We start from the raw sequence: 19769 nt of genomic DNA on the forward strand, positions 1-19769 counted from the left end.
TTCTGTTTGTGAACACGTATGGGCCAAACGTTGATGACCCGGGCTTTTTCAATGATGTGTGGAGGCGCATTTCCCTTTTCCTCCATCTACACTAATCTTGGGTGGAGATTTCAATGTATGCCTGGACCCTAGTCTAGACCGTTATTCGGAGGTGGCGGGCTTCGCTAAGACACTATCTGATCACTCTCCATTTCTGCTGGAGCTTGATGTGCAGTCATACCTCCCTGATGAAGTATTTCGCTTTAAAATAGGTGTGGCTATTACAATCTTCTTCCTAGAGAACGAGGGTTCAGTTGAAAGTGCTGGCACGCTCTGGGAGGCTTTTAACGTAACGATAAGGGGGGGAATGTATCGGGCTCAGGCAGGGGTATTAAGGGATATCAGGAATAGGTTAAGTGATCTAGCGACAAAGATCATTAGAGCGTGAATATGAAATAAGCCCTACTGCTGCAACTCTGGCACGAATAAGAGATCTGGTATTGGAGTATAACAGTACAGCTGACCAGGAGATTCTGCATAAATCCAGGAGATGCAAAGCGAGATACTAGGGAGAAGGGGGAAGGCCGGGTCGCTCGCTAGCCCGCAACTTGTCATTGCCTAAAGGGCAGGAGTATTTAGGTGAGCTGCTGGATGAAGAGTCCAATGCATGTCACTCCATTGCAGATATAAATGGGGTGTTTGAGGACTTCTATACAAAACGTTATGGAGCTAAGCAAGGGGCCAGTAACTAAGAGATCAATGGGTATTTGGAGGATATCGCTCTGGGCTGGCTTTCGCAAGACCAGCGTGAATACTAGACTCCGCCCTTCAATGTGGGGGATGTCAAGGAAGCTATCATGACGCTCCCGACATGCAAGGTGGCTGGGCTTGATGGCCTGCCTAGCTAATTCTATAAGGCATATTGTGACACTTTAGCCCCGCAACTACTTAAGGTATTTGCCGAAGCCTATGACACCGGCGTTTTGCCCCCCACTCTCAGGGAAGCCCTGATTGTCACGCTCTTAAAGCCTGACAAAGCAGCAAATAAGTGTGAATCTTATAGACCACTTTCCAATATAAATAAAGACACAAAAATCTTAGCGAAAGTTATTGCCACCCAACATCAGCCTCAGATTCCAAATCTGATTTTACTTGACCGGTCAGGATTTGTCCCTAATAGATCAACCACACATAATCTGCGCACTATTTTAGCTGTGTTACATTATTTGTTGCCCAGGCTGCCAGCGGTAGCTGTGCTGTTAGACGCGACAAAAGCCTTTGATTCTCTACACTGGGGGCATATGTTCTGCAAAGAATGGGACTGCCACCCTTTTTCCCGAAATGGGTTCGCCTGCTGTATACAAACCCGGTCGCTAGGCTGCGGGTAAATAGATGGGTCTCTGATGCTTTGCCGATTTGCATGGGAACCCAACATTGCTGCATTTTCTCTGGCACTAGAGCCGGTAGCCTGTAAGCTGCGACAAAAAACGCACAAGGGCGGCCTTGAGGTTCCAACAAAGGCCGCTGGTGGTCTTGCTTTACGCAGACGACATGATGTTGTATGAGCGTGAACCGGACAGATATCGGGAGCCCATACTGCGGGAATATGTGCAGTTCGAAAGGTATTCGGGGCTAGGGATACAGTGGGAATAATCCACGGTGTTCCCTTTGAGCTTGGATATCCACTTGCCTGGTCAGCTGACCCTGTGAAATATCTTGGGATATGGATCCATAGGGACTATGGCCGTGCTATCACCAAAATCACAGATCAAATAGCAGGCTGGACCCGGTTACCGCTATCTTTGGCAGACAGATTGGCGGTGGCCAAAATGAGTATTTTACCTAAGTCTTTATATTTATTGGTGAATATCCCAATACAATTGGATGACACTTTTTTCAAGACACTGAAATCTTGTCTGTTATCCTTGCTGTGGGCTGGCAAACAACAGCCTAGATGTAGCTGGCACACTGACACTGCTGTTTGAGCAGGGTGGTTTTGAGGCACCTGATGTATGGTTATATTACCTCTGTGCACAGGCACAATTTGCGTATTATTGGTATTTTCCTCAGACATTTTTGCCGCACCTAGTGGTAGAGGCAGATGCTGCGCACCCTGTACTGCTGACAGCTAGGATACTCTATAAAGGTAAAGACTGCTCCAGGAAGGAAATCAACCCAGTTAACTGTACCGCCTGGGTGTGGCGCAAGCTTGCAGCTCGTGCGAGACGGGAATGTATATATGCACCAGGTATGCGAATTGCTGCGCACCCTGACATCTCTGCGGCGCTGGAGAGCTGGGCATTGGGTATTTTGCGAGATGCTGGCATTACCACTCTGGGAGACATGTACAAGAATGGGGCGTTCCCCTCTCTGCTTGATTTCCAGGCGGGACAAACATATAAGGCAATGCATGGTTTCACTTACACTATACTTCATCTTGTAGTACGCTTCTTGAGCTGTTTTCCCACAGGAGCAGCATGCATTGGGGGGCGCTACAGGTGATTCGAACTGGGAAGGAAAGCAGGGGGTTGATCACTAGGTTGTTAAGGGCCTCCCAACGGGAGAATGAAGGGCTGAATTCCCCTTCATTTGACAAATAGAACAATGTGCTAGAGGCACCTATGACACGTGAAAACTGGGAGTCCTGCTGTCAATTGACTGGGAGACTGACAGCCAAATGTAAGCTCCGCATTTTACATTTCAAATATCTGCATCAAGTGTACTATACGCCAGCCCAATTGTTCAAGTTTGTGGGGGGATGCGATGTGTCCTAGATGTGGATAGGACAATGCAGATTTTATTCATCTGGTGTGGGGATGTGATGGTATATTTAAATTTTGGCAGAAGGTGGTAAAAACACTTACGGATATTGTGCAAGATAGGACTGCATGCAAACCAGAACTCTGTTTGTTACGACTACTGAAGTCAGTCAAACTATGTAATAGACGAATTGTTGCTGTGTCAACATTATTTGCTAACCAGGCAGCTGCTATGCACTTCAGTGCAAAAACAGTACCTTCGCTGGGGAAATGGCTTTGGGACCTTGTATATTGCAAAGAGCAACTTGAGGTATATGTTAAAGAGCTTCCAGCTGTGTCTAGACCTAAAGATTTCTGGGCCCGTTAATTGCATACCTTTAGGAAAACCCGGACTTGATATAAACCAACTTGGAATACTCAGACAAGTGCACTATCAGAGACAAGTACGAATCAAATGCTGCGCTACCTTTGAATAAAGCCTCAAATGTAATGTAATGCAATACTTACATGCCTGCCTGAGTTGGGTTGTATGGTTTTGTTTTTTCTTTACTAGTTTGTGGGACATGTGTGGGTGGGTTTGGAATATATTTACTGGAAAAAGAATGATAATTACTGTAGTTACTGTGCCTCCGACTATTGCAAGTGGGATGCTTGCTGTTGTATTCACTATGCAATTTAACGGATTAAAACCAATAAACAAAAAAAGAAAAACAAAAAATACCAAATTGCAGTACACTCCAAATAACCAAATAGGTGCAGAACATTTACCAATAGACTGACCAATCATGTGAGGGGTCAAACAGTAATTCTTCTCATTTCAGGTTCACGGGCACCACCCATCGTCCACACCCAGGAACTGAGGGAGTGGGAAAGAGGGAGCAGGTGGGGAAAGAGGAAGTAGGCAGGAATGGAGGGGGAAACATAGGGAGGCTACGATCTAGGAAGGAGGCCCAGGAGCAGATCATCAATTAGGGCAGCAGTTTTTCAGGAGATGCTAAAAGTAACAGCAATAATTGTCTTACAATGCATTAGTTTCTATTTGCCTCATCAGATGCACTTTTACGCCAAGGTTGCAAGTAATGAGGAAAATGACATAATGAAAAAAAACACTCTGAAAAAGTCATAAAATCCCAAAACAAGAATCACTGCTATATGGACTCTAAAGTACTACCTGTGTGGGTGCAGAGAAGCAAAAAACAGTTATAGAAAAAGTTAAATAGCTTTCCGATTGTTCGAGTTGAAAACGTTAAGCCAGTCATAACAAATAACATACCATGATTTGAAGACAACTTGTTTTCCAAAGTGCCAGATGAACCTGCAAACAAAGGATTGGGTTTTGCTTGCAAAGCACAGCGGACAGTGAGTTGTTTAGCAACTGAAGGGTTAGAAGCATTTGGTCCTAACTGTTGAGATAAACTTGAAGTAGTGAGAGACTCTAGCATTCTCTGTCGTCTCATATCCGCTAAACCAAATCTTGTTCTGGCTACAGGATAAACAAAAATACTGATTAGAAGTCATTTACATAAAACATACAGACATCTCAGAGTGTAATTGCAATAACTGTTTTATGGCAGAGTCGTCAGATTGAGTTTATGCTGCAACATGGGTATGATCAACAATATATTGGTTAACATATATATGTTAAATCATAACCAACATGAAGATCATGGCAGTGTTGCGAAGTAAATGTCTTCAGAGAGCTCAAACCTGAGTGCAAGTACCCACATTAATGAACCAGGCTTACTGATCAGTAGCTGTAGCTCAAGTCAGATAAACAGGATCTAACTCCTGCAGCCTGACTGTTCTGGTATATGCCGCACATACAGAAGAAAATAGCAAGAGCACAGGTCACAGAACTATGGTATACAAAGAATGGGTTGAACACAGACCCCCAGTATTATCAAATGTTGTAATGTGAAATAAGTTCAGGCTCTAACCAGCTAGTGGATAACAAGGAACCAAAGCGAGCCTGCCGCAATCCATGAAGGTCTCTCACCCACCAATGAATGAGTAATTCATGAAATCTGCAACCATTAATATCCTAAAATACTACTTCTGGTGCAAGCTTTCCTCTTTGCAATACATGGGGAAAGAAAAAACATTAAATAATTAGCTTCTGGGAAGAGCCAAGATTTGCCCAGGAGCACACTTAACCTCCTTTGGGATAAAGATGTGGTGCTGGTGCCGCAAAAAAAGGATGACCGTGAAGGGGCTGCAAGACTAGAGAGCGATGGGTATGAGATAAAATTAGCCTCATCCTAGGAGTTGACAAGACAGCTCCAATTGAGCCCTTCAGCAGCAGTGACTCCTGCAACAAGAGCCTGTGCAAGAGGCAGCTGTCACGGTTTGTGGCAGCAGAAACCCCAGAACCCCAGTATGGAAGATGCTCCAGAGATGAGGGCAGGCCCTGCCACGAGAGACGGATGTGGCTGTGTGAAGCTTCCGAAGGCATGTGAAGGCAGGAGACCTCTGGAAATGGCCTGGACCACTGAAGGGGTAAGGGAGGGAGCCATAGAAATAAAGAGAGCAGAGGCTTGGCACGCGTGGTGGGCATTAGAGGACAGAACCGGGAACAGAAGACTGAGAACTAGGAGTGGAGGTGTAAAGCCTCAGGGAGAAGTATGGCGTCCTTCTAACCTCGGTGTACCTCCTAAATCAGGTAAAACCCGGTGAAGCGATTTGATTCATAAAAGTTTATTCAGATATTATAAACAGCCATCAAAGTACATAAGAGCAAAAACATATATTAAATACATTAAAACATCTCAATATTGGATTCAATTACATGTATTCGTTATATACAGTACTTAAAAACATAACATAATTCAAGGGTCCACATGAGACTTTTCCTCAAATAAAAGACTTTCAATATAAAAAGGGCAGCATTATAGCACACAGAGGGTTCTCTTAATGCAATCAAATTTTTCATAGCAGCTTTATGTAATCTGACATTCTGTACAATTAACATAGGTTTAAGATAAAAACACTTAAGATTCTGATAAATTTAACAAAACAATAAAAAGTGCAACGTGTTTTGCTCACTTAGACCATCACACGGGCAAAAGGTAATATCTAAAGGACAGAACTTCATATTTGGGAAAGCCACTAGATGAAGCACAATGCCACATCTCAATCTTACCAGCACAAAACGATGCTGCATATTTGTCACATGCAATAGATAGTTATTTCCACCCTCCTCCAAATCAAGTCACTTATAAAAAATAACTGATGATTTTGTTCTATTAACTGCCATATGCTGATGCAATCCATACAGTAAAGGGTATCTTAAATCCTCCTCTTAGTTAATAATAATACCCAAATAGGGTCCGACCAGATAGATCAATTAAACAAACTACCAAGGGAAGAATTAATGTACGATAGCCAAGGGATACTTAAAATGTTGTCTAGGATTAAACAATCTGAGATAATTGATCTGGTGAAACCAGTCTCATCGTTTGCCCATATGGAAAGCCATAAGAACAGAGGTCTCACCAGGAAAATAGCTTTTAAAAACTGCAAGCCAACCTCCTGATGTATAATTGTATTAGAAACTGAAAACGGTAGACATAAAAGCCATTTAAAAAAACTATTTTCTTCTACTTGCAAAGCAGTAGAGGAGGCATAACCCCAGATGCCAGCCCCATATGTGGCAGTAGTCACTCCTTTAGCCTTCTATATTTCAACCATTTCCTTGACAGGTCGACTACCTAATTTGGAGGAAAATCTAAAATTACCCTGCAAACCCCTACGCATTTTAGGGCCTGTCAATCAGGGAGGTCTGGGCATCTACCGAAAACCCAGTGGAGAGCAGCCAGGTGTGGGGACAGAGTGCCACCAAAGAAGCCATGGATCTACCAAGGAAGTACATGTGTCCAGCCCACATCTGATGGTGAACTGTGCTGCATCCCAACCATCCATGAGGCTTGGTTTAGGATGGCTCAGCCCTCAAATGGAAGCAACTGTGCAACAGAGTCCCACAACGCATGGGAATAACAGCCCAAGAGGCATGCGATGTTCACGGACAGCAAAGCTACGCCGTAGGAAGAAAAAAAAATGTACTTTCCAAAGGTGTCAAGCCTCTTGCATTCATGTCCAGTGAAGTGGAAGCGAATGCACTATGACAGACATTGGCTGTTGAGTCCAGCACAATTAGGCTCTCAGAGGAGGTGTGTTGGGAGAGGAAGGATGGGTCTCTTGGGGCGGGACGATGAGTTAGGGCAATAATACGGTGCACAGGAGCCTCTGTGCAAGGTGTGGACCAGCCCCCCCAAGAGAACTTCGATGCGGGCTTCACTGAAGGGGAGCAAGGGTTTAGCTGAACCCGATCCTGGGTGAAGCAAATCTGTCAAGACATTGGTCTGGACCTTGACTGGTGACAGTATCACGTGGCAAAGGATGTGCCTTCCTCCGCAACCGGTCCAGGAGGGGAAAGCATGCTAGAGCCAGGGGTAATGTCCAGACCACTGGCGGCACCCAGTTCCTTGTACCAGGTTTCTGGTGGATCAAGGTCTGTTCCATAGGATCAAACCCTTCCTTCTCATCTATCCCTTCAGGAAGGAAGTGTCTATCTAGGGGTGAGAGTCCAGAGGCTGGTAGGGCTTGGATGGCACAGGCATCAATGTCAAACAGTGCTGGGGTGGTACTGGCTCAGAGTTGGTGATGATTATGTGCTTGTCGTCGAGCAGCGCTATTGGTATCGTCGGGGACACCGCCTAAGGGGAAAAGGGGTGAAAAACGGTACCCGGTGCAGTGTCAGTCTGCGTCAGACGGTGGATCCAGAAGGCCCAGCGGGCGTTTGGGGGCGGATGCGGGGGGGGGGGATCTCTGGCAGTAAACCAACTTGGGCATCTTGCAGTTCTGTGAGGCCCAGAGGTGCACCAGAGGGAGTCGGTGAGCCAAATATGGCATCGTACTATTCCTTACGTTGGCCGGGAACCATCCTAGCTCTTGGGAACCCAGGGTTTCGCAGAGCAGGTCAAGACGCTGGCTCCACCAGTGGAGTGCAGGAGTAAGGCCTGAAAGCACAGCATTTGAATGGCGAAGCCAAAAACAATTCAACTTCTTTGTCTTGTGCTTTTTCTATTTATCAGACTTGTTGTAGGGAGGTGCTCCAAATATATCACTGTTCAATGACAGATTCGGACAGGTTTCTCCCTACACCGTCCATTTTACTTGAGCTTAACTCAATAAGGGCTGAGTGAGAAACACCTGTCAGAACCGCGGTTATCCAAAACAACAGCAGCTGATGTTGGGGCCTTAGAGGATCTATCAGATGTGACCCTAAAAAACTTGAAGGTAACACAATAGGGGGAAGAGAGTTTAATAAGTGAAGTGAATTGAGCCGTTTATGCAGTGTCACCCAGCAGGGGTAGGCAACTGTATGTATAATTATCACATAAATAACCACATTAGATCCAGAAATAACTAACCTCTTTGATGAGCAGAAAATGAAGCAGAATTTTGCATGATCCTACAAAAAAAGACAAAAGGCTCAAGCATAGAACTCAAAATAAGTACACACTATTAAATAACTCTTCATCCTAAAAACGTAAATTGAGCAATCATTTCTTTAAAAGCAACACAGAAAATATATATCACTGCAGTACAGATTAGTTGCTTTACAAACATTAACCAAATTTCACCTATGCTACCCGGGGTGAAGGACCCAGTTTTCGGTGAGCAGAAAGATTTCTTTGAGAGCACAGGTGAAGAAAAACATCCTAATTAATTAATGGCGTGCTACACTATATGCCTAATCCTAATAAAATCGTTTGGATTCCTTAAATACTTCCACAAACTACGTACATGGGGAGATGCCCCAAAAATGTTCTTCTGGTGTGAGGCTATTTCAACGATCAGAAATTCAATACCTGGTTAAAAACATAGTTTTAAGCTTTACACTGGCCACATCCACTCTGTGCACCATATTTCGATAACATTAGTAAAACCATATTGAATTCATATTTACCATGCAACCAGAGGCATAGACTCATGCTCAGATTCTCTGTACAGTTTTAAAAGCATGTATCTAGAAACCGCAGGTAATCATAGTTAGCATACTGTTTTAAATGTATAATTTTAATATCAGTCTGAGAACCACCTTATTAGACTACACTGAAGGAATAAAGTTCTAATAATAACATTAGGGGATTAGACTTGGGGAAGAAGACATTTGGTTTAAATTTGTTTGAAGATATAGCCCCAAAACTGGACCATAATGCTTTCTGTTTTTTACAGTGTAAGCTCAAATGAAGGAAATTTCACACTCCCATTCTAAAAAGGCATGCGAGTAAAAGAATCCCCTTAATTTTTTGTGGGGCTTTAGAGAACTGCACTGCTATATGGCTCCATATTCACAGATTCTAAGAACACACTCCTAACCTTAATCATGCTATAAAATTAACTAAAAAGTGTTTAATTTAAACACCCACAATATAAAACTCATAGATGCTCAGGTATACTACATTTAAGGCTGGTCAATATTCTAACCAAACAAGAGGGAACTCTGAAAAGAAAACCATACATCTTTAACTTAAAGAAGCCAAATTAGCTCTTGAGCACGTAGCGTGATCTTGCGAAAGAAAAAAATGGGTAGAGGGACAGCAATACCGCCCAGGACAGAAAGAGTACTGAATCACCATAACAGTAATTTTTGGTTAGTCTGTTTGTCCCTTTTTTCTTGCTAACTCGTAGGGAATCAGACTCCAAACCTAAAAATTATGGGACAGGAAGAAAATATATGCCAGACCAAATATGAAGTTAATAAACCTGCAGAACCGCCTCCTTATCTTGTGAATGCAATTTCACATCCTCCCACTCGAAGTACTCGCACTAGAAGAATAAAATCTCAACCCAGCAATAGAATATCTTCACTCATGTGGGGGCTGGTCTCACTTTTACTTTGTTATCTCTGATTTACTACTGGTGTCTATTTTTGGTGCTCTCTGAAAGAATGTCTATGGGTACATATGACTGGGTGGGTAATCCACTATTTACTGTGCTTTGAAAGTTAATACAATTGAATATGTAATGAAAAATGTGCTGTAAAATTCACCATATTGGTCTGTCTTTTTCCAAAATGTTCATTGGGTGGAGAACCCCCTCAAAGCCTCCTAGTAGTAGTCGGGCTTGCTCGCTAAGTTTGCTCGCTATGTGCCAGACGGGGCTGCTTTGGTAAAAGTTGCCAGGGTTGCTTTCAGTTCCCAGTCCGGCCCTGAGCTCAAGGCCCTCAGAATGGTCATGTGTCAAGCAGCCAGTCGAGCTGTGCGAGGAGGAGAATTTCAGCAAAACCTCTGCCTGTAATCTGGGGGCCAAGGCCTGCCAGTCTCCCAGCTGAGAGAGTGGACATAAACGATGGAAACCAAGACCACCTACTCCCGGAGCCTGAAGCATCAGAGCCTGGTTGGTTTGCATCTCTTGTTCGTTCACACCAGGAGAGGCAATTTCTCCTCTTCAGAGCAAGGGCTGACCATGGAGCACTTAATTTGAGTTCATACTGGTACACAAGTATCACCACAACAACTATTTCATTTCAATCATACATTATAAATATTCACTTTATTATAAAGGTAACACTGAATTGCCGAATGTAATGTTCACAAAAATGCAACAATTATTGATTACCTAATTTGAGAAATTGTGTATTCCAGTTTCTTCCATAACGATGATACCATTGCTGGAACTTCACTCGTCGTTTCTGAAAGACAAAGATTGACATCTTAAGTATTCATATTACAGATTTGAAACAACATGTGCAAATCAAGGTAGCACAGCCTTTCACAATATTTGGAGAAGTGGAATATCTAGTGATATTTTGGGGGAGCTAGTGATGAAACAAAACAGAAAGAAAAGAAAAACGGAGAAAAGATGTCAGGAAGGATGAATAGATATAACTCAATAGACAGTGATTTATTATTTCTGTTTTTAGCTCACTTGAGAAATAACATACCTAGAAGGCAGCATAGGAAGGGACAAGTTCATTAACATTGTCCCTTATCTGCTACAAATTGTAGGTAGCAGTCTTGGTACTGCATCAAGGGCAAAAGTCCTGCTTGGCTAATGCTCTAGTAATACTGATAAATTTGCCATCAAGTGCACTACAATGATACTGAAGTCAACAAGAGAGGTAGGGGAACTGAGGTGATCCTGACGGAGCTATGGTACGACACAACCCAGAAGGTCTAGCAGCACATTTCAACAGAACAAGCATTGGAAATGCAATAGGTCTCGCATTAGGAAAGTTTGAGCTATTGGTCTTATAAATGACATTTTTTTTATTTATGTGTTGTTTTTTAAAATAGCTAAATTAATAGCTTTGTCATTTACAATGCCAATAGTTATCACTTTCGCAAATGTGACACCTATAGCATTTGTAATGCAACATGTTTTGTATTTACGTGACTTAGATGTATTGATATTACAAATAATAATGGCTTTTAATTTTTTTTAATTAATAGGAGGATTTTCAATGGTGTAAGCTGTGCACTTTAAGTGTGTAATAAAGAAAGAATGCAGAGAATCTGCTGTGACTTCCGTCATAGGGGGGGAGGTGGAGAGGTGGAGGGGTCCGAGTGGAGTAGAGAAGTTGACGGGACCAACAGGAAAAGCGAAAGGAGGAGGGGAGGGGAAAAGAAGCTGCCAGGACTCCCATGAGTATTGAAGTAAAGCTGGGTCAAAAGCTGGCAGCCACGAGAGTTTGTGACCTGTAAAGGGCTGATCATAACTCTGACCTCCAACGCATTACCAGCACAGTAATTCAAGCAAGTACTGGCGCTCTGAAATGCGTGACAAAATATTTTGAGGGACTGCGATAACAAAACCTAATATGTATCAGTTTAAAACTTGATGACTGAGCCTTGGTATGGTTGCAGTCTTACTGGGTGCACTTACCGCTGTATCCTGCTCCACTCACGGACCCTCAACATGCCGGTATGCTGAACTATGAGGAAGTGGAGCTTATTGTACTCCTTAAAGTGAACTGTGAGCAACAAGCGAGATGTGCAGGATAATTCAGTGCCAACTAAGAGCAGCGTGTTCTGCGGTGGTGGAGCTGCATTTCATTTTGCAGTAGCAGGAGGAATGTACACAAAGCAGCCATGCCCCTCCCCCTCAGCACCCGTGAGGAAAGACAATAATATAAAGCTCGACGTCCCTGAAGCGGGCGCTGTGTGGTTACTATAAAATCCGCACAGTGTCCAAATGTATATAAATAAACACCTGTTGTACAATTTAAACACAAACAGGAGCGGAAACTCAGGAAGTGATATCATTGCCTGTTAATGCACCGCTAATGATTTTTTCTGGAATCCCGCATCGGAGCCATCCACAGCCCAGCCCAGTAAGCTTACGTGTAAGAGTTAGACAAAGAGCTCTAATTAATTAACAAACGAAAGGAACAATGTATTCCGCCGGGAGAGAGAGGGGAGGTGCTGGCGGCTGGGGAGGGGGAGGAGAAATGCGAGCCTGGCTGTAGAGCTCTAATTAATTAACAAACGAAAGTGTCCGAAAGGAACCATGTATTCCGCCGGGAGAGAGAGGGGAGGTGCTGGCGGCTGGGGAGGGGAGGAGATTTAAATTGAATGAAATACATCAGTGGGTGGCTGAATTCGTCGAGAAGGCAAGTATGTAGGAAAGAAGGAAAGCCAAAGAGATTAACAAGAAAAAGTGCTGGCAGTGAGTCTGGCTCCTAACACTGAGGAAAATCGAGGAACACCTGGGGTCTTGGTTTTTAGGAAAGCTACCCTGCTGGAAGAGAAGGAGTTTTGTTTGTAGGGATAATTGATGCAGTGTGTGTTCACTACGTTAAGGAACATATTGCTGATTCCTAACATGTTGCAGTTGAAATTGATATTATGTCGTGCTGAGAAGTGAAAAAAAAATTAAGAAATGTGAACCAAACAGCAATCGGAAACTCCAGATGCAAAGGTAGCTCTGCTGGTTAAGGTTAAACATCGGTGGCTTTTCTGACCAAAAGGTCTATTTTTCCGAATTATTTCAGTTTCGAAACATGTGACTGTAGTATTTTATTAGCAGGAGTAAGCTGACACATCAGTGACTGTGGTATCTTACACAAGTTTCACTTCTGGCACCGTTGCCACTGGAATGTAATTATTGCCAAAGGGCAAGCGTTTGCCTGCATCGTGACTGCACTGTTTCGTTCTTTCCTGAAATGCAACCCTCACTTGTTCTGCAAAAAAAAATTCTTTGATGTGTGACTTCATAAAAAAAAATCTTTTTTGTGGAAAGGGAAAATGAAGAAAAAGTCGGGATAATGAAGAAGAAAAAAGTGAAATCCAATAGCCTGCAGAGAAGTTCATTAGCCGTGTCGCAGGTACTTGTTTATGGTAAAAATGGATTCAATGGTCGACGAGAGCCAACTGTGCAGCCATATGCGCCTCAATAAATTGTCTTGAATAGGAGGCTAACACAAACAAGGCAGCGCTGGGAGGGGGGCTGGGCACGAAGGAAGGAGAAATGCGAGTCACGGCCAGAGGCCGGCCGTGAAAACAATGCAGCGCTCGTCAAACTGAAAGCACGGCAGGCCGGCCGTGAAAGCCTTTGATGCCGCAGGGGGTGGAGCGGCACCAAGCTGGGCAACAGATGGCTGACGATTTGATGCTGTGCACGCGCATTTTAGGTCAATGCGCTTGCGCATTGACCTAAAAGCGCACGGGCACAGCATCAAATTGCCAGTTATTTAAAGTCTGTTTAAGCCCCTATAGTCTCGCTCCGCTCAATGCGCATGTGCATTGAGAGGCGAGACCTAAAAATGACCTAGTGACTAAAGTAAAATATTGTATGCAGTACATGCACTGATTCCTTATGCGCTTAATTATTGCCACAATGAAAATTCAAGGGGTGCAGACATCTTGACCTAATTCCCCCAAACAAAATTTGGAAATTCACATGATGCACTAGATACTGTAAAGTACACTATGGAAATTCAAGGGGTGCAGACATCTTGACCTAATTCCCCCAAACAAAATTTGGAAATTCACATGATGCACTAGATACTGTAAAGTACACTATGGAAATTCAAGGGGTGCAGACATCTTGACCTAATTCCCCCAAACAAAATTTGGAAATTCACATGAAGCACTAGATACTGTAACGTACACTATGGTTATCCTGAAATATGAGCAACTCATTAGAATTGGACAGGAGGAATTTCCTTATGCTAACTAATGCTTCCACTACTGCAAGGTATCAGCAGTCGGGTGCAAGTCACTGCTATTAAATATATACAAACTATTACGTGTGATGAGACACCTTGAAACTATACCTGTTACGAGTACATGAGAAAGAGAACACCCAAAGAAATGTTGTTATAGTAATGGCTTAATGCCAGCTGCTTTACTGAAACAGTATCGATTTTAACAGAAGACTGATATCTTATCAAATGTACGTAGAAGCTACATTATACCTTGCATAATATATACAACCATACTGATCGTAAAGGCCCAAGTGGAAGAGGAAAAGGATTTTCTACTCTATGCCTGGCTACTGCTTGATTTTGGGAGGGAAGCTGCCTGCGATCTTCAGGGATGGCCTTAAGCCAGGCCAGAAATTTTAAACTAAGCCCATGAAATTTGCAAAATTGCCTATGTTCACTGTATGCAACATTTGTGAAAACGTGCAAATTATCACATTATGCAATTCTATATAATTTCCACGTGCAGGAGACTGATATACATGGAAAGATCTGGGCAAGAAACAATTTCTGCTAGAACCACTCTTCTGTTTGTTTTTATGTGTGGTAGTATCTCAATGAAAACAAGATGCTGGCAAACCACTTTTGCCCCAAAAGCTTAATTTCACAACATTTCAATTACATTTAAAAATTTCCCAAAGCACTTAAACAATTTTACACACCCTGCTAAAAGGAAGGATAAATAAAGATGCCCTTAACAAATGTTTTAGAATTTGAGTGGCTCGGACATAAATTTGTAACTATAGCTGCATTGCTAGCTAAGCAAAGTATGGTTATTAATTCAAAGTGGAGAAGTGTGGCTCAATGGTTAGAGCGGCAGACCCTGATGCAGAGGTCTAGCCCGGGACCAGGGTTCAATTCCCCGCCTCAGCGGGTCTTGGGCTCAAAAATTCCACGGACCTGATAATTCTCGCCTCGGTGCCTATTCCAATCATGGAGTCCCACTCTGCAACTCCGGGCAATAGCTTGCTTAATCTCCACAACGGCCCCCACAACGCTAAGGATGCCTGGCCTCCACCTTGGGGGTGCCCAGGAGTGGACACCTCACAGGGAAAGCCAGGATGGGTTCCACAGCGGTATTCGTACAAGCGCCTTGAGACCCTTGCGGGTGAGTAGTGCGCTATACAAGTATCAATTTACATTTATTTTTTTTAATACAGTCAATACCCTTCAAATGCACGGAATGTATGAGAAATGTAAATGATGCAACAAAATGGATGAGCAGTATAGCATACAATTGCATCCCACACAGGGGAAGAATGATTTCTGGAGGACTTCCATAATCACTTTAGAGCCCACAATTTTCATACAATTCACTGCAGAAAATGGTAAAGTGCGACATCGGCGAGAGGGGCTCATGGTGTATTATTATCAGCGCCACTGTGGTGAAATAAGCAGACTCACATAGAATTAGCCACTACCAGCATCCCGGGTAACCAATCGACCCTTGGGGTGTTCAGGGAAAGGAGAGGACCTCTCTCGGGAATAAACACACAATAAGATGCACCAGAATGCATCTATAGGCAAAATCAAAAGCCCAGAAGAAAAGGGTTTCCAATTTGTGCACCAATCTCCTTTTTATTTTGTACGTTGTTTCAAATGTTCTTATATATGTGACACGCAAACAGACCTCTCTCAGGGATATCTTCATGGAATAGAGATAATTTGGATTACAGTAACCACCCACTGGACGAACTACAATTTCACAAGACCGTGAAATAGTAAAGAGCCCCCTGACCGATCAGGCTGGGGTTAACAAACAGAGCCTGCCCTTGCGTTCAGCCTGGCGGACGAACACCCCGTTGTAGCTGGTGGGGTGCAGTGCGCATTGCCACCAAAATCACAGTAGGGAATACATTGAAGCCACCCATGGTGGCGATACAGAGCCTGAAATCATACAAAATGGGCTGGAAAAAAAGCAACAAACTAAGATAGACTAGTATGCCTTTTTTTCCAGAGCAAAACTTCTGGTTGGGGAGATGGAGGAAAAGGAGCGATTTATCAGATATTTTAGTGATCAAACGACACAGGAACCAGAGCATGCATTAAGGAACTTAATTACTATAGTAAACAACAAACAACCACACTTGAGAGAAAAATCATTGCCGTCAATGTCTAGGTCAACCTGTTCAGTTCAGACTTGCGTAAAATCTGTGATCAAGTAAGCACAAATGTATTTCCCACATTAAAGTTTCAGTTTGAGAAACCAAACTTCAGAAAAACAATCAAATGGCACGGGCAATACTGGAGGACTCTAATAGGAGATCCATAAGGAACAATATAAGAATGGTAGGTGTAAGTAGAAGAATGGAGGGACCAAATGTACAGCTCCTTGCAGAACATTGGGTCCTAAATACACTTATGCCTTAAGGACTTTCCAATGTTTTTACCCCACCTCCCCAAGTCCGAGAGTGATCATTGAACCGCAGGGCAGGGATGTTATCTTCCAGGAGGCTAGAAAACAGGGTCAACTCCACTTTGAAAAAGTGTCAATCCGTATCTTATCGGACTTTACTGTTCTGGTCCAAAATCAATGACTAAGTTTTGAGCCAGTCAAAAGACAACTGAGAAACCGTAGAATCAAATATATGATGAAGTTCCTAACAAAACTGGGAGTAATGGCCGAACACAAGATGTTGAACTGCCAGACACTGCAAGAAACATGGGATTGGTTTGAGGAATAGCGAGTAGTTGCAAAGATAGGACCTCTGCTGATTCAGATCCAAGGAAGGACTTTGGTGATGGGAGGCAACTTGAACCTTACACGGTCAATCGACGTGGACAGATCCCAAAGTGGGCAGGGAGACAGGTACCAAGTTGACAAAATTCTTGCAGGCTTTTGAACTAACAGATATTTGGAGGATCCAGTATCCACACGAAAGATACTTGTCCCATTCAACGGTCCATCACTGCCATTCACATATAGATTACTTTACTACTTATAGATATACACTAAGCAAAATCAGGGCTGCTCATTTGTCTGGCCAGAGGCATATCAGATCATTACCCACTATGGGTAGAATTTTGGGGTGAAGAGAATAAAAATGGGAGTGGATGGAGGCTAGGTCCTTGGAAGAAATGCTGAAAGACAGGGAAGCCAGAGAGAGATATTTTACTGAAAACAGTATGCAGGTTGAGTCTCTGGTATGAGAAGCTTATAAAGCAGCTAAAAAAACTCAGACCGAAGAGAGATGGAACAGACATACAAAGAAATACCGACACTGGAGAAACTCTCTACCACAGACAAACCAGTAGAGTATCAACTAAAACATAATCAAATAGAATACCGTGACCTATAGTGAGGCACAAAACCAATATCTAACCATGCACAAACGACTTTATGTCACTGGGAATAAGGCATGCAAGTAGTTACTGGAAAGGTTTGATTTTTTTTTTTAAACCTATTTTATTGTTTAAATTACGTTGGCAGTGTAATGGCACTGTGCAGTCAATAGTTACATAAACATCACACACAGCATTATTTACTAGTTCCCCCCTATCGTACAAGCTCACATGCTATAAAACGATATATCATTTCTTCAATACAATCATAATAAACCAACTTACATTCGAGCACTGGACTGGTTTGATAGACTATACCAGGGGAATAGATGCGTCACAGTGTTGAATGGACAAGGTGGTGCCAAAATAGCAGGAGCTTATGATGATGCAGCAGCTTTTGCTGAATACTACAGCAATGAATAAAGAAGCACAATTGCAGTACAGGACGAGGGGCTCTGAACATTCCTGAAGGATACTGTTTCCCCCACTTAATTCAGGTAGTATCAGTATGGGTTGGAGGTGGAAATAGAGGAAGGAGATATAAGAGATGTGATTAAGGATCTCCAATCTGGGATAGGCCCTGGGACCAAATGGGTTCTCCATAGAATACTATAAAGACTTCACGAGTAAGCAAATATAATCGCTCTGTAACACGTTCCTGGAGGTCAAGGCAGATGGCATTCTCCCAAGAGACCTATGCATGGCATCCATCATTGTGATGCTCAAAACAGACAATCTGTAGGAAGGTAGGATCTATCTAGTATAGTTACCCCCACTTTGTGCCTGATGTCAGTATGTTTTTGGCTTAGTCTGCTTTGTTGCTGCTAATCAGGACCCCCAGGACCTGTGCCTTCTCCCCTAAATTGGTTTTGGTAAGTACTTTGATACATCCACAATTGCCCTTGAATGAGCAGAACACCCCTACAAACCCCAGAGTCGAGTCTCCAGGCTTTGCAAGTGTGGTCAGCCATTTTAAGATATATTGTGAACATCATTCATTACGAGATGTCCAACTATATGATAGATGCATCAAACCTGGTCATGTTTGTTTTCCGACATTTTGGAATCACACCCAAACACCAATTGCGGTACTGGAAGTATGAACCTAAGTAATGTGGGGCTCCTCAGAGAACTCCCATGTACTCCTGGTAACAGCCTTTCAGGTCTGTCAGCAAGCTGGTGTTGCTGCCGATTCTGCCCTATTGCTGATGAGCTGAGCTCCAGCAGGGGAAGGCAGAACAATAGGTTTCCTGTCACAGGGAGGTGTAACCACCTCCCCAGACAGGACCTCGTGTATTGGGTTGGGGGCGCTTGCCAGCACCATCAGACTGCTTTTAAGAGCACATTGTGTGCCTTCCTTGCATACTCCGGTTTGAGCCAGTTCAGGAATCCTTGATTTCCACTTTGGAGCAAAACTGGACAAAGTACAGGGGAGTATCCTAAATTCTGTCCAGCCTCTCCTCTGGAGGGGGGAGGTGGGGGGGGGGGGGCAAGTCGTTCCAACCTTCTCCCTAGGGTACATAAGGATTTCCCTGTGGGTAGGTCCTTAGATTCGAAGTGGAACAAGACTCACCTCTGAAAGCAAGACACTCTTCAACCATCTAAACACTTGTACTTTATTGGACTGGAACAGAGACTGCATCAAGGAAGACTCCTGCTGCTCCTGGTCTCGCTGTTCCTCAAGTCTTCTGCATCGTCTATGTCTGTGCTTCATCAAGGTTCTCCAGAAGGCCTGTGGACATCAAGGACATACGCAGTAATCTCCCTTGGAATGAAGGAGTCACTCCCCTGCATCTGCAGCACTGCAACGAAGCTGAGCATTCTTCTGCTCCTGACGTCCAAGGACTTCCCGAGGCCCAGCAACACAGGTGGTGGTTCTTCAGCTTCCTAAAGGCCTGACCAGTCTCCTGAGTCATTTTGAGGACAGTAGCCCTCGTCGAGCCGCTGGGACCAAACCCCTGTCCCTATACACCGCATCGACCTGCTGGTGCCAAGGCTTGCTGGCTCTGCACTCTAAATATCTTTGGGCTACAAGAAGCTCAAGCCTTCAGCACCTCATCTTCCGAAGATCAACGTCCTGACTGCATCCCCTGCACCATGGGCCTACATCTGTGGTGAGCTGACTGAGGTCCTTCAGCGTGAGCTGACTGAGGTCCTTCAGCGACTCCTGTGCCTTCGACCTGTGGGTCTACTCTTGCTTCATTAGGATTCCCTGCTTGCTCGGGCCTTCTCTGACTCTCCTGCTCTTGGTGAGTCCCTTGGACCTTGCTGGTCCCAACGAGAGCATTTTTTCGGCTGCCAAGGCTTGTCAGTGCGCCCACTGGACACCGACCACCTCCATATCGACTTCTGACGCGGGACAGCTCGTGCACAGCTCCTGGTCTTCCTTAGCACAGCTGCAGCAACAAGGTCACCGTCATCTCTTCTGAACCTCACAATAGGTGGCCATTGTGCTTCTGTGCCTCCTGGTCACCTCAGAGTGACATAGACTCTTCAGGGATCCACCCTTTGATATCACCGGACTCCTTCACAGTCTTCTC

At 43.8% G+C, this 19769-nt stretch overlaps 1 protein-coding gene across 2 annotated transcripts in view; it reads right to left on the bottom strand.

The window, feature by feature from the left end:
* The window catches only part of NPAT (nuclear protein, coactivator of histone transcription), a 358220-nt gene that overhangs the window by 272025 nt on the left and 66426 nt on the right, over window positions 1-19769 (bottom strand). For both annotated transcript variants that reach the window (XM_078657048.1, XM_078657050.1), the window contains exons 4-6: window positions 10362-10434; window positions 8168-8208; window positions 4012-4221 (exon numbers count right to left, since the gene is read on the bottom strand). In XM_078657048.1, the coding sequence (XP_078513174.1) occupies window positions 4012-4221; window positions 8168-8208; window positions 10362-10434 (324 nt within the window). The remainder of the gene's footprint in view (window positions 1-4011; window positions 4222-8167; window positions 8209-10361; window positions 10435-19769) is intronic.

The sequence above is a fragment of the Lissotriton helveticus genome, chromosome 8, assembly GCF_964261635.1.
Source record: "Lissotriton helveticus chromosome 8, aLisHel1.1, whole genome shotgun sequence".
NCBI classification, from domain to species: domain Eukaryota; kingdom Metazoa; phylum Chordata; class Amphibia; order Caudata; family Salamandridae; genus Lissotriton; species Lissotriton helveticus.